This window comes from Anabrus simplex, chromosome 3 (assembly GCF_040414725.1).
Source record: "Anabrus simplex isolate iqAnaSimp1 chromosome 3, ASM4041472v1, whole genome shotgun sequence".
Classification (NCBI taxonomy): domain Eukaryota; kingdom Metazoa; phylum Arthropoda; class Insecta; order Orthoptera; family Tettigoniidae; genus Anabrus; species Anabrus simplex.
This window is the reverse complement of record NC_090267.1, coordinates 120,959,743-120,982,432: the sequence shown is the minus strand read 5'-3', so window position 1 is coordinate 120,982,432 and position 22,690 is coordinate 120,959,743. Positions and strand designations below refer to the sequence as shown.

The 22,690-nt window shown below is 42.1% G+C and overlaps 1 protein-coding gene across 1 annotated transcript in view; it reads right to left on the bottom strand.

Moving 5' to 3' along the window:
- LOC136866682 (protein O-mannosyl-transferase TMTC1) overlaps positions 1–22,690 on the bottom strand; it is a 1,311,158-nt gene that overhangs the window by 430,002 nt on the left and 858,466 nt on the right. Inside the window, exon 8 of the mRNA XM_068226806.1 lies at positions 8,646–8,835. Coding sequence (XP_068082907.1) covers positions 8,646–8,835 — 190 coding nt within the window. The remainder of the gene's footprint in view (positions 1–8,645; positions 8,836–22,690) is intronic.

The following is a 22,690-nucleotide window of genomic DNA, read 5'->3' as shown; positions in this document are numbered from 1 at the left end:
TCAATCAATCAATCAATCAATCAATCAATCAATCAATCAATCAATCAATCAATCAATCAATCAATCAATCAATCAATCAATCAATCAATCAATCAATCAATCAATCAATCAATCAATCAATCAATCAATCAATCAATCAATCAATCAATCAATCAATCAATCAATCAATCAATCAATCAATCAATCAATCAATCAATCAATCAATCAATCAATCAATCAATCAATCAATCAATCAATCAATCAATCAATCAATCAATCAATCAATCAATCAATCAATCCTACTTTTGAAAGCTCCACTCAAGCTTTTTCTCTTACTTATGTCAATCCACCCCAACTCACCACTGACAGCTCGAAACATACCGCATAATCGAGCATCTCGTCTCCTTACTCCCAGCCCAAAGTATGCAACATTTTAGTAACACTACTCCCTTGTCGGAAATCTCTCAGAACAAATCGTGCAGCTTTCCTTTGTATGTTTCCAGTTCTAGTAACAGGTAGTCTTGTTGAGTGCCCCATACACTGGAGCCATACTCTAAATGCGGTCTTACCAGACACTTATACGCCCTCTCCTTTACATCATTACTACAACGTTACTACAATCTCTAAATACTCTCATAACCATGTGAAGAGATCTGTAACCTGCAACGATTCATACGGTCTTTTACAGGGTCAAATAAACAAATCCGTCCTTGAAAGCTATCAAGTATGCAACCTTACCACATCCCAGGCAACTGGCTGTGAAAGAAATACTTATGTGGGATTCGAACCTCCTACCTCGAGCACTGTCCACTATCACACATCTCCCCACCCGCATGCCATGTGAGCTTCTGCGACACTTGACCCACGGCACCCACTTCCCAGCCTACACAGTACCGTGCTCCCGGTCTGTGCGTCCATCTCCGGTTTTAAAATACGTGCTCTGCGTATCTGTACTCGTTCTACGGGTTCATTCGAGGTACCCATAAATAATTAATAGTGGCGCTCAAGATTCCTGGTGTCTTCTAGCCCGTAAAAAAGTATCTCGTTATATTACCCCGTTTTAGGGAGAGGGACCGATGTCTTTCAGAATTGTAGTAATTGTGATAAAACTGGATCACAAGGGCTGGTGGACCACCCGGTATATAGATAGATTATAAAAGCAATGAACAGTTTTAAGGCAAAGTCGACATGAGAAGCAACATACAAATTGTAACAGGTAACAGTCTTTATACCACGAGAAAACTGGGATCTTCAATTGACAGAAAATCCAGACAGAAACGCATTTTCACACATCTTAGAGCGTATAAACTCAGATTTCCAACACCGAGGCAATACATGTGCTCGGCTGAGATTCCAGAAGCACGGAACTCGCTTAACGACGCTTGGCTGCCGTAATTATTATACGCCCCTGAGTCGGTCGACGCTGGTAATATTGGAATTTTAAAATTCTGACTAAACGTTCTCTCCTCTCGAACGTGTTTTAGATCATTCTGAAACCATTCATTGTCCACATATCACGACATTTTGCGAAGGAAAGGAATGGCCTTGCACTTCTTCGCACCACAATTTCTTCAAATCTCCTTTGTTTGACTTTTCTTTCCTTTGCCGTATGCCCTTCTAATTGTTGCTTTCACAACAGAAGCTAAGCATTTCCCGGAATGGTGCATTACACTCTCCTATAAAAACAGTGAAACCTATTTCAAACGCAAGAATTTGGGTGTACAGCCATCTGTCACGCTGATATGATTCCCTTAATTGCATAAACATGTCTTTCGTAAAGGAGAATTGAGAATTTAACCCTGAGTCGAGATCTATTTGACTAATTATTGCCCTCATTTATTCTTACTTCAATGCATATTTTATAATGATCATATAAGTAATACTTTTTTTTTGCTATTGGCTTTACGTCGCACCGACACAGATAGGTCTTATGGCGACGATGGGACAGGGAAGTGCAAGGACTGGGAAGGAAGCGGCCGTGGCCTTAATTAAGGTACAGCCCCAGCATTTGTCTGGTGTGAAAATGGGAAACCACGGAATACCATCTTCAGGGCTGCCGACAGTGGGGTTCGAACCTACTATCTCCCGAATACTGGATACTGGCCGCACTTAAGCGACTGCAGCTATCGAGCTCGGTATTCGTAATACTGTGTATTGGACCAGTCCTGTGAATTGCATCTACAAGTTGTTCAGATTTCTATAAACAGTGATGTACTTTGTTTATGCCGGTAGAATATATGCTTTGCTTATAGTATTTTTCGGTACCACTCTTGGAAAGAAAAGAAAATTAATATTGCTAAAGAATTTCTTAAAGATAGGTTAGCTTCAGTTTCCAATCTTCTGATTAATATACATCCACCACAAGAAAATCTACATTATTTATTGCCTCTAATATAACAAACATGCCTCCATAAGGCAGAGAGGCCAAATGGAATAACGTAATAAAGGCCTACATGCCGGAATTGTCGTCTTCATTACACTACTCACGTCTGAGGCATGTCAAAGGAAGAGATGAAAAGGAGTCGAGGGGTTAGAACTTTGTTGTCGTTAACGAAGAAGCGGCACAAAGGAAACCTTGTCTACCTTAGCGGTTAGTGTCAGCCGAGCTTGTCATTAAAGTAGACGATAGAATTAGCTGTAACGCGACCTGCTGAGAGAAACTTCCGCTAACTGCGTTCACTGTATTTGAATAAATGTCCGGTAGAAATCATGAGAGACTTTTAACATGCGATGCTGGTTTGCAAGGCAGGTTCTCCAATGAACAAGCGAGAAGTTATTGGTTTGATTTTCATTATAATTATTGAATCTCCGATATGCATAACCCTATTGAACAAAATAGTACAGTGGGGTTATAAGTTTACGAAACATAATGAATTATTATATAAAATTCTCGGATATTATAGTTGCTTAAATAGTTGCTCCAAGTAATTCACAAAAAGAGAAGAACAACAGAATTTAGAAAATACATATTATATTGAGTGGTGATAAGTGGATTTCACAGTAGTTCAAATGTGCTACTAAGTTGCGTCTTTTGCTATCATGTAATGGACATTCGAACAAAAGATGGGAAACCGTTTCTCGATATTTCCTCACTGGCACTGGTAATTGTCTGCTAACTGTACCCTGAATCTCTGTAAAAAACTTTTGAACTTGCCATGTCCACTAATGAAGTGGCTAGTGATGTAGGACTCCGTGAAGAATTTGGATTCGAGTCGCTGGAACACTGTTTGAAAAAAGAGGTTTCTCGTCTTGCTGTCGTTTTTACTGCTGGTCCAAATACTGTATATTCCATTCCTTCGTTTGATTTTGTATGAGAATGTGATCAAGTAAGAATTCTTACGTTTTACTGTAATTCTAATAGTTTAGTACAGTGCTTGAAGCAAATCTACAGCTATATACTCTATGTAGAAGAAATATCGCCCAGTAATGAGGGGGATTAAAATTAATACAGGAACCTAATATCACCTACTCGGTTCCTGGACATTAATTCTCACATACCAGATGGCTCCCGTTTTCACCGCTCCCATCCTCAAAGATGGATCCCGTGCAACGAAGCCCTAGGCGACTGATGCACCGAATGTTATGAGTGACACCACTGACAGAGTTATCGAATGTGTATGTAGGGTCCCGCAGGAGGAATGGTCTATATTCAGGGATATTGATAGGAATGATCATTTGAAGCAAACCACGTCGTATGGACGTATGCCCTGCTCCGAATGGTTTCCGACATAGACGTTCAATTCTAGCCTAGTGTACACGCATGTACAGAAATGGTGCACCGATATAGAAAAGGATGGCTTCCGTCCACCTCCTCGCTTAACCTATTGCTGTAGGTAGACAGTCCGCTACAAGACTTTCTTGTGATTGGAATAGGTACAGTGATGGATGTATAGCAATGCACACACACACTGTGCCATCAGTACTACCCGTCCACTCCCGCTTCCCCTCCTTTTCGGTACTGGAGTGGCCTTCAATACTACGTCTTCACTCCGTCCCCTCCCTCATTGTACTGGAGTGGGGCAGTGTTGATTGTTTATGTCGGGACACCATTTCTGTGCATGCATGTACCTCGTTGCATTCAACGTCTTAGCTCGGGATGTCTTTATGCCATTAAACTAGTCCGTTGAACGCGCAGTTGTCCATGGTGTGTTGTGAGTGAAGTATTACCAGGGAGTGAGAGTGTATCAGAGAGAAGCATCGGTCTGCATACCGTATTAGAAAATTACACGTACATAGAAGGTACTTACTGTTTCCTGTCCTAAATGTGAGTGAAATGACCTCATTCATTTCTGTTACGACGATCAACTGGGAAAAAGTTCTTGGCAAGTTCAAAGTCCAATGCAGCCCATCCCAATATTTTTCCATTTGGTGGGTATATTAAAAGAAATACAAATAGAAAACTAAAATCCTTCAGCCGAAGGAAGTATTTCGCTTTCAAAAAATGGAAACAACAGAAGTAAGTTGGGGATCTCACCGGTTAGTTGAGAGTATTGGTGGCAAAACGTGACTCAACGCCGTACAAAATACACTCTATAACACACACAAAACCGACGCGCCGGGAAGGCGTTGTCCGATAGTAAGGAAATTACGTATGCAAAGACATTCGGACCGAACATACAAATGATAAAAGTTTCGTGCTCAATGAATGAATAGCGGGAGCTCCCGCGCATCCGAACTGCGTATGCATCAGGTGTATATAGGGCGCGATTCTGAAACGTATGCCAAAGTAGCTGTCGCATTCGACTGTGCTATCCTAACGTCGGCTGTAAGAATGCCACGCCGAAGGATTCGTGTTCATTACGAGCAGATGTCAGAGTTTGAAAGAGGTCGTGCGATCGGATTGAAAGAACATGGTTGGTCGAATCGAGGGTCAGAGCGATGCGGCGATCAGAGGATGCTGGCAAGCGTGGGTCAGCAACGGCAGACATCAACGTCAGGACGGCAATGGTCGACCGAGGGCCACAACAGCACGGGCAGACAGAGCTATTGTCAGAACAGCTGTCACAGCACCGGAGTCGTCATTATCAACGATCCAGCGTGTGACCCGCACACATGTGTCCATCATGACCATCAACAGACGCCTGAACGAGAGGAATTTGCGCTCGCGCCGCCCGTGAAGCCGTTCACCCCTCACGCCTGTTCACCGTCAAGCCAGATTAATGTGGTGCCGTGCTCGAGCAACGTGGAACTGCGCTGACTGGGGACGTATAATCATTAGTGACGAGTCCCATTTCCAACGGTGCCCTGACGACCACCGCAGACGTATTTGGAGACGTCCAGGCCAGCGTGGGGATCCTGCCATTAATATCGCACGCCACACAGCTTCACAAGAGGGAGTGATGGTCTGGGGTGCCATCTCCTTTGATAGGCGGACCCCTCTGGTAGTCATTCCTGGGACACTGACAGCACAGCGATGTGTTGATGACATTCTACGGCCGGTTGTGTTACCGTTCCTTCAGCGATATCCAGGCCTTACTTTCCAACAGGATAATGCCCGGCCACACACGCCACATGTTGCTATGAACTGCCTTCAAGTTTGCCCTATTCTTCCTTGGCCAGCTCAGTCGCCAGATCTCTCTCTCATAGAGCACATTTGGGGCGTTATGGGAAGGCCATTGCGTACATGACCGAATATCGCAGATTTAGCCTAGCAGTTGGAGACCATTTGGCACGAAATTCCTCAGGACGCCACGTTGAGTGGCAGCTTGCATCCAGGCAAGGAGTGCACCAACACCTTATTGACATCCTCATTTTGTAACGTTCTAACTCTGCAATAAATCATTCGATTGTTCTGCACTTTTGATCGTTTGTTTCCCTATGTCTGTTCCTTACATCTACCGATTTTTATCGCCATCGGACAGTTCGTTCCTAGTATGTAGATTTTTTTCATTATACAGTGTATTTCCTTTGCTGGCAGGACCTAGTGTTTACAGTGCACTAAGTCTTCTGGTATGGGCTAGAGCAATTTTGTTACTTTCATTGATCTGTCTCTGTCTTATCCTTGGCTTTGACAAAATGAAAGTGACTGAGGTATGAGCGATGCTAGTAATGCCATTCCTTACGCAGCCAGTCCCTGTTATGAATGGTGTGAAAATATTGCTCATAGGGTCGATTGGTACATGCATTTCAGTGGGCTTGGCAGACTGATATGTAATAGCAACTTCTGGCCCGGTGAGGAAAGCAACGGGAAACTACCTCACTCCTCATTTCCCTAGTACGCCTCTTCAGTGATGCAAAGGCCATCTATGACAGCTCATGGCGGAACTGTTGAGGATCCAACCAGCCTTCGGGCTGATGACTAAACATACATACATACATACATACATACATACATACATACATACATACATACATACATACATACATACATACATACATACATACATACATACATACATACATACATACAGTGTATTTACTTAAAGAGACATGGCTGTCTAGCCCCGTTGCAGTATCATGACTAAGGTTCGGATGTTAAGGGAACGTCATATTAAAGTACATTCCTGAGATCATTTTACCCGAGATCTGAAGATTAATTGTAACCTTGTAATTGTAATTGACCCTGTTTAAAGCAATTTTATGCTGCATATAAATGCATATTTCATCCATTTTTATTATTTCGGTCATATTTTTTTACTCATTTTAGTGATATAAGTTATATTTCGTTATACATTGAGCATTTTTGTTTACAATGAGGCACCGTTTTTAACAAGGTACACCGAGCTCGATAGCTGCAGTCGCTTAAGTGCGGCCAGTATTCAATAATCGGGAGATAGTGGGTTCGAGCCCCACTGTTGGCAGCCCTGAATATGGTTTTCCGTGGTTTCCCATTTTCACACCAGGCAAATGCTGGGGCTCTACCTTAATTAAGGCCACGGCCGCTTTCATCCAATTCCTAGGGCTTTCCTCTCCTATCGTCGCCATAAGACTCATCTGTGTCGGTGCGACTTAAAGCAAATAAGAAAAAAAAATCACAAGGTATGTGTTATCTAGGTCGATTTTCAAACACAAGATTTCAAAATACTGTATTTTAGTAGATGTATTTTTCTTTGTTTTCCCGAAACAAATAGGTAGCAGGTTTAGAAGGCACGATTTCGAGAAAGAGATGTTGTACGAATGTACGCCGAACAGATACTGAAAAGCATGCTAATACTTAATTTTGGTTATTCTTTAGGAAAACAGAAAGAGAACTACGACTCAGGAGTATGATACTGAATGAATGTATAAAGTATTAATTTAGCCACGGTAGCTCCGTCAGTTTGCATGACTAAATGTGTCTGCCGTATTAACACTTATCACTTTTTGACACATTTCTTGTTAGTAATACTCTAATACTTGTTACATATCCCCAAAAATGTTAAAGCCATATTTCACCATTTTATGGCCATATTTACCTAGCTTTTCGGACATATATGGGTGCATATTCTGTACATCTTAAGGTCATAAACTTCCCAATACAAATCATGACAAACGGTGTAAGACAACCATGATTTATATTATGACTAGTAGTTCAAACAGATGGATGCGGGAGGTAGAATAAATCCACGATATCCTCTGTCTGCCATAAAAAGGGGAACACAGGGGATTTCACTTTCGGAACGTAGGTTGGTGACCACGGTTTCACTAATCGATTCTCGCATTGCTTCCGCTTACTTGTGTCAGGCTCCTCGATTTTACTCTTCCTATCTGACGTCCCTTGATCAACTCTTGTCCTCTTCCGACCCGACAGTATTAGGTTTGCGTGGTCTACGGGGTCTTTCATTCCCACGCCCTTCGTGGCTCTTTCTTTTGACGATACATTCATTTATCGAAGTGTTGGTCCTCTTCTATTTTTTCTTTCTGATTAATGTTAACCGAGGATGGCTCTGCAGTTTTATTTCCTCTCAAAACAATAACCACCACCACCACCACCACCACCACCACCGAAAATGTGAGTGAGGGAAGTAATGTGTTCTTGCTGAAATTTGACAAGGCGAATCTTGGAGTTCAATTACCGCTAGACCACGAAAACTTCGGCTTCCCAACGTAATTGTGATTTAAAACTTTGCTGGGCCTTCTATCATCGCTTTTAGACATTTAAAACGACATTACTCTACTTTTCACTTTTGCATCCGGACGGAGACTGTTGTGATTGCTTTCTTGCTGTTTGCTAGATTTACGTCATATGAACCCTAAATATTACCAAGATCTATTAATTAACATACTTCCTGAAGAGCGAGTTGGTTACACATCATTCTTGCGTTTTCTGAGTGCTAGGACTTCTCGTGATTTTTTGATATAACGAAGTATCTTATCATTGGTGACGTCCAGCACTGACATACAAAGTGTGAACTAATGACATGAGGGGAGGCGGTGAGGTAGTTACTGCGATTTATACCAAAACTTCAATGAAAGGGAATAATGAACGCGTGTAAGAGGTCTTATTATATTATTCTTCAAACTGAATTTCACTGATATAAGTCTTTCTCTGTGTGGCAGATATTTCTACTCAGTCATTCTTACCTTAATTCACTTTAACCGATACTATATTTCCTGAAATACCTGGATATAATATAAAAATGATTAGCGCGTAATGTCTTACTGCTACCTTCGCTATATTTTAGACATAAAGGAGAAAGAAAACTGTTCACATATTGGACTTTAAAAGAAGATAAACAGCCGCTTACCTCAAAGTCGAGGAGTCCCCTGTACAGCACCAGCAAACAACACACGAAGAAGAAACAAGTGGCGAGATTTCGTATGTCTGCTAATGATGTCACGAGAGGGACTGAACCCATCTGCCAGTCATGACTAAGTGTGGCAGGACACAACAGCAGCCAAAAGTTGAATGCTGCCAGGTAACAGAACGTGAGGAACCTGTAAGCAAAACAATAAAACCAAATAGAACCAAAGCTCAATGAATTTCACTTAAACTCTATCGTAACGAGATGGTTCCTTAACAATAGAACGCTTATATCTCCTATAAATGTAATTTGAATAATTGCTACTGGAAGGGTCCTGCCGAAACTTACTGCTGTGTGTCACTTTCATGTTGTTTTCTCGGAACGCTCCTGTGTGTTTTTGCCAAGATGCCAATGCATGCACTGAGCCACAGTTTGGACATAATTCAATGTTCATTATTTATCCTCCAGAGGTGACGTAAGCTCCTTTAATAATTCATGACATTTCCCGTTAGCGACAGGTTAGATATGGTACAGGAATATTCGAAATTGCTGTTGTTGTAAGTATGGATCCTGGTCTACAAAGAAAAAAAAAGTAGCGATGGAAATGAAATATGCTACACTATCTTCCTCTACTTGGAACTTTAAACTACAATGATACAATACTCTAGTATAACAAATCACCAGTGACTTGTCATTCACGCAATTACTACGTATTGTTTGTCATTGGCAAAGCACCCTTCAATATGGGATAAAATTCTTGCAATTTCCTCGTTATCGATTGGCACGCTTTTGAAGCTTAAATAGCTGGCTCTGATTACAGTGCGTGTCCACGGAGTGCCAGGATTTCCACAACTCGAGACACACCATTGTCAACTCTCCGCTTTAATAACTATATAGCCACTGAGAGCGATCAGAGAGACTGGACAGGACTGAGTGCAGCTGTGGAACACTGGAGACCTGACAAGGCAGCCGGCTTCAGGACCGGCACGTTTCTGAAGTACTCCACCTAGACTGGCACTGACAAAGCGAGCATACTATTGGTCACAGTGGAGGTGACTGTAGACAGTCATAAATTCGGTTACTCTCGCGGAATGGTACTCCTTAGCATTTAAGTTGCCGGTCGTTAACAAGGAGGTTGAGAGAAATACACGGCTTCCATCGCAACTCTGAAGCAAGCGAAAGGACGAGGAATTCCGTTATAAAAGTTCCAGATAGTGTCTTGAAGCATACTCGACTTTTTTTTTTTTTTTTCAACAACTGCACATGTAGATCGTCTACTTCTTGTACATGTGGTTGACTACGGGTCACATAATGCCCCATTACATCTCAAATGTGCTAGCTTGTGAGAAATCTGGTGACATTCCAGGCCGAGTAAAGATGTTCAGACCTCATAGAGCTTGTTGATCGCTACACAAATATTATCATGCTGCATATCTACATTTGGTATATTGCACAAACATGGCAGGAAGGAGCGCTGCAGAATCTCACTGACAAATTACCGTGCTGTGTCCGTGTCCTCTACAAAGACAAGAAGGGACAACTGCTATTCGGGATATATGGCGTTGATTAATCAGAGCTCGACTGTTGCACTGTCCTCCATTGCGCCTAATTCTGATGCGACTTTTATCTACTATGGGACTGAAACAGACAGAGGTGAGTGGAGAAAATGATGCATCCAACAGCGACGATAACTGCACCATTGCTGACGCACGATAGGATGTGCAGGGATGTTGTTGAAAACGACAAATGTGGGGCAGGCCCCTTACAGCAGGATCTCTCTGGATGGGGCTCCATTGTTGTTGCACGTCCTCGTTTGATCTTCTGTGCTTAGCCTATAGTGTATCTGGTAGAATCAGTATCTGCTACACATGGCTTACGACCTGTACTTAATTACGTATGCAAACAAAGTTTCACACTGATTACTGCATGATAAATATGATATGACTGGCTATACGACGGGTCGATTAAGCAGCTTCCTAAATTTTGGCGATACAACCACGTTCCGAAACGTCTCGGTGGTTATTTCCGGTTCAAGTATGCTTACCTGGCTTGTATCACACACACATACACAGCAACACAGAGTTCTGACATTCCAGACTCTTGTATGGTTCTCTAACAGAGTCAGTAACTATAACTACTACCCCCTATATCACAAGCTGCCGTGACGTTCCTGTGGCTTTTGTTTAAATTTTGGTACTCTATATGGCTTTCATGTTATAGTAAAATGGATGCAGTAATTTTCATATCCGTCAGTATGCTTTAAATAACTCGAGTTATGTTAGAATTAGCTGAAATTGCAACGGCACAAGTACTGGTAGGTCAGATGGTAAATTGAGGAAACTGGCACAAGTAAGTTGAAGCAATGCCATGACTCAGCTAAGGGCGCCGTGGTCGACAACCCACGCTCCCAATTTTAAAGTCCCTTGGGCCCCTTTTACTCGCCACTTACGACAGGCAGGGGATACCGTGGGCGTTAATCAATCGCGCCCACCCATAGGGGGTGGTCAACTCAGAATACAATGCAATAGCATTTTATAAACTGATAATCAAAACAAACAATCAATAAAATGTTGATGACGACGGCAGTGGCGTCGTCAGTTGTCATTGCTCTGCTGTTTCCATAATAGTCGGATCAATATCGAATGGAGGTCGATGACATTTCAGAACTTCGATGCGTGAAGGAACGCCGGCAGTTAATAATTCCAACATCTTGGCGTCTCTTAAAAACTGTCACAACTAAACAAATAACGTTATTTCAAAATGTAGGCGAGTGTTACGATCCTATGGCCCATGGTCTCAAAAGAACCTGAAACTCATGAACAGAAATGATTCACTGCGTGACGGAAGGAAATTGCGTATCTCTTCTAAAGTTCACAGTATAGCTCTTCTGAATAAGTTGCTAATATATTCATCCTATAGACTTTCATTACTGAAACACTTCGCACGTGATAGTATTAGCAACACTTCTTTGACAAGACACGTCTGTGTGTCGGATTATATTCCAATTTGTTATACAAGTAATGCGTCGTTTAAATTCTTGAACTTGTGAGAAACATCAATTTCACCGCTCGTTTCTCGACGACAATCACTGCTTCTTTATGAGTCACGTGACCAGACTCTCTTCCCTGCAGCGGGATTATTATCAAATATTTCATTCGCGAGCAGTCGACGGAAGGTGTGTTATAATACGAAACACAGCACAGTGAGAATACCGTACATTGGGAGGAAATTTTATGACATGGTACATGCTTTGCTTTGTGTCGAATTAAAAGCAACTAGATTTTTATTAGTATTTGCTTTACGTCGCACCGACACAGATAGGTTTTATGGCGAAAATGTGACAGGAAATGGTTAGGAGTGGAAAGAAAGTGGCCATGGCTTTAATTAATGTACAACCCCAGCATTTGCCTGGTGTGAAAATGGGAAACCACAGAAATCCACCTTCAGGGCTGTCGACAGTGAGGTTCCAATCCACAATGTCACAGCTCATAGCTGCGCGCCCCTAACCGCACGGCCAACTCGCCGTATTGTACAGTATGTGGGTATTTACGTATGTATGCATGTATTTATGTATGTCGGGCTGAGTGGCTCAGACGGTTGAGACGCTGGCCTTCCGACCCCAACTGGACAGTTTTGAACCTGGATCATTTCGGTTGTATTTGAACAAAACCAAAAAAAAAAAAAAAAACGTAGCACTACAGCCCTTGAAGGGCCTTGGCCTACCAAGCGATCGCTGCTCAGCCCGAAGGCCTGCAGATTAAGAGGTGTCGTATGGTCAGCACGACGAATCCTCTCGGCCGTTATTCTTGACTTTCTAGAGGGGGGCCGCTATCTCACCGTCAGATAGCTCCTCAATTCTAATCACGTAGGCTGAGTGGACCTCGAACCAGCCCACAGGTGCAGTTAAAAATCCCTGAAATGGCCGGGAATCGAACCCGGGGCCTCCGAGTAAGAGGCAGGCACGCTACCCCTACACCACGGGGCCGGCTGGTGGTATTTGAAGGTGTACAAATAAGTCAGCCTCGTGTGGGCAGATTTACTGACACGTAACATAATTCTGGCACCTCGGCATCTCCGACAACCGTCAAAAAGTAGTTATTGGGGCGTAAAAACATCATTACTACTGTACGTATGTATGTCCAACCTATGGCCCGTTTCTCTGCTGCGTCAGGTATGAAGGGATATAAATCTTTGTAGCGAGTTTTTACGACCGGATGCCCTTCTTGATGTCAACCTTATGAGATGAGTTAATGAGATGAAATGAATGACGTGTTATATGCTAGCAAACGAGAAGGCGAAATTCGGTTCCGGCACTTGGCCTATTCCCGTCGAAGAGCACGAAGGTGTCTGCTCAAGGGTTTACGTCCCCATCCGACGGGAGAATCACAATCAGCAACGTCATAGACCCTCAGTTCAAATTATTTCTGCAGAGAGGTTCGGAATTTGATTCAGGCTTTTGGTAAGGAATCTAAAGCTAACTAAACTAACCTCATGGCACTACAAGCCTGAAGGGCCTTGACCTACAAGCGACCGCTGCTCAGCTCGAAGGCCTGCAGATTGCGAGGTGTCGTGTACTCAGCACGACGAATCCTCTCGGCAGTTATTCTCGGCTTTCTACACCGGGGCCGCTATCTCAGCGTCAGATAGCTCCTCAATTCTAATCAGGTAGGCTGAGTAGACTTTGAACCAGCCCTCAGGTCCAGATAAAAATTCCTGACCCGGCCGGAAACCGAACCCGGGGCCTCCAGCTAAGTGGCAGGCACGCTAATCCGACACCATGAGGCCTTCTTTGGTAAGCAATCTAGTGATTAGAAATGGTATACCACCACCTCTCCTAACCCGCCGGCCAATGATCACTTTTCGACCATCGGGACTCGGTGTCAGACCATACAGACCTCACGCCTTGACGATCATGGCCACCAGCCGGGCTCCTCTTAAGGTTAGAAATATATACATATTATTGAATCATCGCCTTGAAATCCAAATTTAATGAATTACTAGAATTGCTTTGCTATAGGCCTATATCTAGATTTTTTAAACAGAGGTATAGTTCTATTCTCTCAATAGTCATCAGAGTCACAATGTATTTACAGTGTAAGTATTCTGCCATTTTGAATGTAATTTTAGGCTACAGTTTACACACACACGCATTTTATAGACAGTCTACAAAACATCGGCCATGCCGGTGTGCGCATACTACGGATGTTACTGAAGAACTCCGTAGAGTTCTGACGGCCCTTATGCCATGGATTTGGGAGTACTAGTGTTGGTGAATCGACTCATTAACCATTTGCAACAGAGAATGAAATCTTTATACACATGGAAGAGAACATTAGGTCTACGCCAAACGTACTGGATAAAATGTAATCTTCCGGTGACCATCTAGGTCTGACTGGGTGATGTTAAGGCATTCGATGTTTAAGGTGGCATTTATATCTCCCTCTTTTCTTTTATGATTCCACTTTACCCTTTGTGTCCGTTTTTCTTCTCATTTCGATAGCAATCTTCTTTAACTTTCTGATCAGAACCGGCAATGAATTCATGAGCGGCCGAATTATTTGCCAGATGCTTACAATACCCAGAGGTGCTCATTTTAAAAATTTTGCCTTATAATAATAATAATGATGTTATTGTTACTTACGCCGCACTAACTACTTTGAAGGGCCGATGACATAGATGTTAGGCCCCTCTAAACAGCAAGCATCATCATCATCAACTACTTTGAAGGTTTTCAAAGACGCCGAGGTACCAGAAATTTGTTTCGCAGAAGTCCTTTTACGTGCCAGTAAATCTACTGACACGCGGCTGACGTATTTGAGCACCTTCAAACACCACCGGGCTGAGCCAGCTTAGCGTAAAAAGCCAGCGCCTCAACCGTGAGTCACCCAGTCCGGCATTTCGCCTTATTCCGTCAGCATGTTGTCTCATACAAATATTTTCAGCGGCTCTTCACAGAAAACTCGTACACGTACGGCATCGTGATGGAGACGCATTACGTTGACCTTATAACAATCAATTCACAAGAGGATCTAGATCAAAGGCTGGCATAATCCGGCTCATTGAGCAGTGCTCTAGCTCAGGCAGGTACAGGAGCCGAATAGGCACTGTAGAGGAAGGTAAAGATTAATAGCTGCATGCACGGCTTCCAATTACAACTAGTGAAGGGGTGCGTATCTAAGAATATTTATTAAACTTTCAACAGTTTCTATGGTCCTAATGCCTCGTTCTAGTTAGTCCATGAAGTTATGATGAGAAAACAAACTAAGTTTTGCAAACAAAATGCTGTGGGTTACTGTAGTCACGTCCTAGATCGTGAACTATGGGCACCGGCTGAGTGGCCTAGTAAGTGGTCCTGAGAGTCAGCATACCAATTATGGAGTGGGAGTTGGCATACCGGACATATTCTGAGTCATGGTTCCCGTCGTGCTCAGGCGGCTTGGGCTATACAATACACCGGTGGTTCCTTACCCGTTAGAGGAGAGATCCTCACTTGGACTATGTGTAAGGTAGAAACCTGCTTCACTAATTTACCGAGATCAGAACGTTTTAAGCAAGCCTCGGACCTATTAGAGTAACGGAGTCCCATTCCCATTTGACAGGTGAGGGATTCCTTACAAAACAACTTGGTGAACGAAATAGAATTCGATGGGGAGCTATTAATATTAATGGGGCTTATGGAAGAAGGAAGGTAGAACTGGCTGAGACAGCAAAGTGGATGCATCTCGATGTGCTAGGAATAGGTGGTATTAGGGTAAGGTGAGATGAGGAAGAGATAAGGGGTGTTAAAAAGGGAAAGGAGTGTAGGTTAGGGTTGTTCATCAGGAATACAATTGCACGCAACATAGTTTCTGTTAGGCACGTAAATGAGCGAACGATTTTGGTAGATTTGGCAGTTGGGGGAATTAGGACGAGAATTGTCTCAGTGTTTTCAACATGTGAGGGTGCAGATGAGGACGAAGTTGACAAGTTTGATGAAGCATTCAGTGACAAGAGCAAGTATAGGATAGTGCTAATGGGCGATTGAAATGCGAAAGTTGGAAATAGAACTGAAGGATACGAACTGGTGATTGGTAAATGTGGGGAAGATAAGGAATCCAATAGGAGTGGGAAGCGTTTACTGGACTTCTGTGCTAGTATGGGTTTAGCAGCTACGAATATATTCTTCAAACATAAGGCTATTTACCGCTACACATGGGAGGGTAGGGGTACCATATCCATAGTAGACTGTATCTTAACCGTCTTCGAATTCAAGAAGACAAAAAAATGTACGAGTTTTCCGAGGATTTTGTGATGATACAGACCACTATCTGATCTACAGGGAACTAAGTATTTCCAGGCCTAGGATAGAGAAAGTGAAATCTGTCTGCACACGAACAAGGATAGAAAATATCCAGGACGAGGAAGTTAGACAGAAGTATATGGATAGGATCAGTAAGAACTTCGGAACATTGGATAATAAGCAGCTTCAGCATATAGAAAGAGAATAGACGGCACACAGGGATGCTGTAGTAGAAACAGCAAGGGAATGTCAGGGAACAACTGTGTGTAAAGGTTGGGAAAAAGCGAACATCTTGGTTGAATAATGAAGTGACAGCAGCATGTAAACCTAAATGTAATGGCAGATTGTGCCGAAAATCTGCAGTGTAATATCTTGGAACTTGAAAATAGGTGCAAAGGGTATGGTTCGGAAATTAACCTTTCCAAAACAAATTTATATCAGTAGGTACGAAATTCTACAGAATTGAATGTCAGAATGGTGATAAAAAACTGGAATATGTAGACAAATTCAAGTCCTTAGGATGTGTTTTCCCCAGTATGGTAAAATGATAAGTAAGATTGAATCAAGGAGCAGTAAAGCTAATGCAGTGAGCCGGCAGTTACGATCAACAGTATTCAGTAAGAAGCAAGTCAGCTCCCGAACGAAACTATCTTTACATCGGACTGTTTTCAGACCAACTTTGCTTTACGGGTCGAAAGCTGGGTGAACTCAGGATATCTTATTCATAAGTTAGACGAAACCGACATGAAAGTAGCGAGAATGATTGCTGGTACAAACAGGTGAGAACAATGGCAGGAGGGTACTCGGAATGAGGAGATAGCAGCTAAGTTAGAAATGAACTCGATGGATGAAGTTGTACGAATAAAACCGGCTTCGGTGGTGAGGTCGTGTGAGGCGAATGGAGGAGGGTAGATTACGTAGGATAATAATGGACTCTATTATGGAGGGTTTGAGAAGTTGAGGGAAACCAAGACGATGATGGTTAGATTCAGTTTCTAACGATTTAAAGATAAGCGGTATAGAACTAAATGAGGCCACAGCACTAGTTGCAAATCGAGGATTGTGGCGACGTTTGATAAATTCACAGACGCTTGCAGACTGAACGCTGAAAGTCATAACTGTCTATAGTGATGATGTATGTATGTTGTAAACAATCTCCACGTTCTGAATAAATACATTCAGTTGTAATCATTTCATTAGGTTACGCATAGGAACAAAGTTAATTATTTTGACATGTAACTACTGAATTTTCATTTGACTGCTAGCTGTTCTTATTCTTTCTCTTATAATCCGTTTACCTTCCAGGGTTGGATTTTACCTGGGATTCAGCGAGGGATCCCAACTCTGCCGCTTCAAGGGCAGTATCCTGGAGCTTAAAACTTTCTGTCCGGTGATACAGCTGGGAAGGAGGAACATTACCTCGCCCAGGTGGCCTCACCTATTAAGCTGAACGTGGGTCTTGTGAAGGATGTGAATACTGGGAGGGATGGACAAGGAAAAGGGAAGGACGCGTCCGTGGCATTACGTTAGGTACCATTCCGGTAGTTGCATGGAGGAGAAGTGGGAAACTACGGAAAACCACTTCCAGGATGGCTGAGGAGGGAATCGAACGCTCTTCTACTCAGTTCACCTCCCGAGGCTCCCGTTCCAGCCCTCGTACAACTTTTCGAATTTCGTGGCAGAGCCGGGAATTTAACCCGGGCCACCGGTATGGCAGCTACTCATGCTAACCATTACACCACAGAGGTGGACGACTGCTAGCTGTACTCATAGAAATACTGTAGCAAAGCAAAGCAAAGTCACCTCCGTACAGGCCATGAAGGCCCTGGGAGGGATGGAATTTAAAGGCTTCCGCAATTCGTAACCCCGGCACGTATTGGGGTGGAGTGGTTAGCTCTACGCCCGGCCGCCTTTGCCCCCAGGATTTAACCTGGTACTCATTTGCGGTGTAGGCTGAGTGAACCTCAGGAGAAATACTGTAGACCAACATAAAAGCTTCCTTTAGAAACAGCATTCACAATGAACGACAAACAAACTCTACAATAATTGTTCTGCGTTTACATAATATACTTAGCCAGGTGCATTGCTGTGGCTTTGCTTGCGCCTTGACTCCGCATATCGCCATCTAGTCTTTACAGCTAAAACTATTAGAAGTCTGTTGCTCTCGGCTCTTCCCGCGCTCATGACGTTAGCTCAAGGAGCGGGGCTCTCGCATTGCCCAATTATAGAGAAAGGGAATGCACATCAAGAACTGAAACTATCTGTTAAGAACTTAAAATTAACCTCTTTCAAAACGGAATGCCCATTTAATTTGCACACGTCTCTACAGTATAGAGCTGTGTCAATAAACCGACTTGACAGGTGGGATCACGTGAAATATAGGATAGATTACATACGGCAATCATGAAATCGAGGAGTATCAAGGTGAAGACGGACAGACTCTGTTTTTTTTATTGTTGGAAGAGGTGAGGAGTTGAAGGAGTGGTTGTGGTGATTGTTGTTATAAGAGGAAGAACGACTATATAACACTAATCAGAGAGGAAAACAGGGTAGGGATCCGAGACTTCAGAAAATGAAGTTATCGGCCAAAAACGTACAGGGGCCACGAAGGGCTTAAAAATGAAGTTCTCCCTGCGCCTCGATACATAAAACCATCGGAGTCGAATAAGAACAAGAATTGGCTAAGGGAGATCCGATAGGATAGATGAAATTGAGAAGTCTGGCATAAGTAACTGAAAGCAATGGCAGGACTCATTTGAGGGCCCCGTGGTAGCTAACCCACGCTTCCAAGTTGAGAGCCCCTGGGGCCCTTTTTTCGTGTCTTTCGACAGGCAGGGGATACCGTGGGTTTTATTCTACCACCCCCACTCACAGGGGGAATTAAGAGGAAGTACAGCTGGGCAACCATCCTCTATATGAAACTAATCTAGGAGAAAAAATGTAAGGGAACCGACACTTCAACAAATAAAGGTATCGGCGAAAGAAAGACAAGGGCCCCAAAGAGGGTGAAAAATGAAAGACCCCTAGGCCTCGATACCTGACACCGTTGGGATTGGAAAATAACAACAGTTGACCAAAGGAGGTCGGATAGGACAGATGAAAGTCAGGAGCCTAGAACAATTAAGTGGAAGCAATGCCAGGACTCAGCTAAGAGCGTAGTGTTTGCCAGCCCACGCTCCCAAGTTCAGAGACCCTGGGGCAGGGGCAGAAGGCCACGGAGCCCGTTAAAAATGTTGGTTTACGTCACACCAACACAGATAGGTCTTATGGAGACGGTGGGACAGGAAAGGACTAGGAGTGGGAAGGAAGCAGCTGTGGCCTTAATTAAGGTAGAGCCCAGGCATTTGCCTGGTGTGAAAATAGGAAACCACGGAAGATCATTTTCAGGGCTGCTGACAATGGGGTTCGAACTCACTATATACCGAATACTGAATACTGGCCGCCACTGCAGCTATCGAGTTTGGTCAATTTTTTTTTCTAGGGGCTTTACGTCGCACCGACACAGATAGGTCTTATGGGGACGATGGGATGGGAAAGGCCTAGGAGTAGGAAGGAAGCGGCCGTGGCCTTAATTAAGGTACAGCCCCAGCATTTGCCTGGTGTGAAAATGGGAAACCACGGAAAATCATCTTCAGGGCAGCCGATAGTGGGATTCGAACCTACTATCTCCCGGATGCAAGCTCACAGCCGCGCGCCTCTACGCGCACGGCCAACTCGCCCGGTGGTCAATTATTTATTGTGACATTTTAAACATATGAGCATTCATACATAATTATTGTAGGCCTATACAGGTACGACATGACATTCCATATGGACGAGTGGACTTACTACGACTCCATTTTGAAGAAGTGAACTCTGTTAATAGCATGTTTTGACGACCAAAATGTATAGAGGATAAACTACAATTGTAAGTTCGGCATTATTTCAAAATTACTTAATTGAAAATATTTGTCATCATTAATAATAATAATAATAATAATAATAATAATAATAATAATAATAATAATAATAATAATAATAATAATAATAATAAATTATTATAATAAATAATAATTATAATTATTATTATTATTATTATTATTATTATTATTATTATTATTATTATTATTATTATTATTATTATTATTATTATTATTATAGTTTCGTGTGGCTATTTCTAGCGGAGTTCATCCCTTGTAAGGCAGACCCTCCGAGGAGGATGGGCGGCATATGCCATGTGTAGGTAACTGCGTGTTATTGTGGTGGAGGATAGTGTTATGTGTGGTGTGTGAGTTGCAGGGATGTTCGGGACAGCACAAATACCCAGCCTCCGGGCCATTGGAATTAACCAATGAAGGTTAAAATCCCCGACCCGGCCAGGAATCGAACCCGGGACCCTCTGAACCGAAGGCCAGTATGCTGATAATTTCAGGCAGCAAGTCGGACAATGATTATTATTATTATTAATGAGATGTCAATGAACGTTAATACAATTAAGTCTTGATTTCATCCTTAATGAAGTTAAGAATACTGAACAGCTATAGACACCACGATAAATAATTAATGAAATCTAGAAAGGCTATGAACGAAATCACGTGTTTTTACGCAAAGACGTAGTAAATGGTAACGCAGTGAGTATATATATATGAGAGAGAGAGAGAGAGAGAGATCAGCTATATTCTTTGGAGCTAATCAAGAATGAAAACATATACACAAGAATATTATTGTCACAGGAAACACAACAACACAACTTACATGCGGAGAAAAACTCGTCTTGAGCGGCAACAATATTATCATTCACACATTCCTCGTTGCAAAAGGCAAGCAATACGACTGAGGGCGACGGCACGCTGACCGCATGCCACTCCAAAATAAGCAGGCAATCTGGGTTGGCAGCAGTCGTCTTGGCAGACCATAGCCCTAAATAGCATCACCATTTTATTTGGTTTATTTGTTGTGTTTACACATTGAATAACATAAATTGAAGGATATTATTTAGCACTGTGAGTCAAAATGTTAGGACAACTTAGAAAGGACGAACGGAAAGTACAGAAGGAATCACGGGAATACAGATTATTTTTAACATCTGATATATAATGTATAGCTGTGCATTAAATCCTGTCTGTAGGGTATTATTCTGGTTGGCGAGCGATAATGATGAGTGTTTTCGCATAACTCACCCGCGACCGATACAATGCCAGGAAATAAGCCGCCTTCCTTTTGTCACTGGCATGGATCATAGAGGATCATCAATGAAGCCATATTTCTTTTATCATCACCACTCACAACCCTCATTCCATGAAAGCGAACTCGCATACAATGGAACGTCCATCAAAATTAAATAGACCACCATAAAGGGGTGAACACGCCGTTAGAGCACAATATGACTACAGCAGAGGTGTAGCAGTCTGCGGAAAATAAAATATTCCTTCAAGTCGTACTTCAGCTTAAAACAGGTTTTATATTTCCATATTCAGATTTCCAGATTTGTGGTAAATAAATTATATTAAAACGAATACAAAACATCTATAGCTATTCTTCTGCACGTGTGGGAGAAACAAATATACTGGTCAGAGTCGGGATTAAAGAACACATAGGTCACACAAAATACAAATTAACGTGAAAAGTTGGCTGTAGTAGGAATCAGTCACACCACCTAGTTTGGTAAGACATGATCCCACACAATACTACTCTCCACTAACAAACAGCTTTATGTAGGCCTACACAAATGATGTACCTTATCCTCGCCGTTGGGGCTACCTTAAAATAAGTACCACATTTAGTTATTTATTTATTTATTTATTTATTTATTTATTTATTTATTTATTTATTTATTTATTTATTTATTTATTTATTTATTTATTTATTTATTTATTCTTCTTCTTCGTTTAGGCCTACGATGGACCACGTGGTTCTTAACTCTGGCGAGCTCTTTTCTTCCTCTTAGCCCAGTATTCTTTCATTCTAGCGCTATGGATGTCTTTTCTTTCTTGAGTCCATTTCACTCCTTCTCCTGGACGCACTGATTTAGTTGTTAGTGACTGGAGAGAGTGAGATGTCTTGACTAACTTTCTGAATTTATCTCGGTTGTAAATGTCAATGTGATCAATGTTTAGGTATTGTAGGTCTTTCCGTACTAAATTCGTCCATTTGGAATTTGTTGCTTTCCCTCTAGATACAGTGTTGAAGATTCTTGAAGTGAGTCTCTGGCTGTCCTTCCTGATATTTATTTATTTATCTATTTTTTTATTTATTTATTTATTTATTTATTTATTTATTTATTTATTTATTTATTTATTTATTTATTTATTTGTTGACACTTATGACTACTCAGAAATGAAAGAATAAGTTTTATTGAGCCACCAAAAAAATAACAATTTTAAGATTTTCTTGGGTTCACAAGTCGACAGATACAGTATATGAAAGAAGGGAACCTGTCATATGAAACTGAAATCAATTACACGCTCAACAGAGAATTTCATTTCAGTACGTTCATCTAACCTGTTATGAGCCACTGGTGAAGATATTTATTAACATCAGAGTGCAGCAACTAGATTCGTCTTCTTTCTTACGTTAATCATTAACTCGTTTCTCTACAAAGGTGGTTACAGTACATCTGCTATCAGTGGGATGTTTATTATTGTGCAAAGACGAGAACAAGTGCTCTCGTGTATTCAAATGTTAAAGATATATCCGTGCCTTTCACTAACAAATTTGAAATACTCACCTTACCTTGCAGATGTGTTCTTATCCTAAAGCTATTTCTCCAATGCATACGTTGAATTTTACG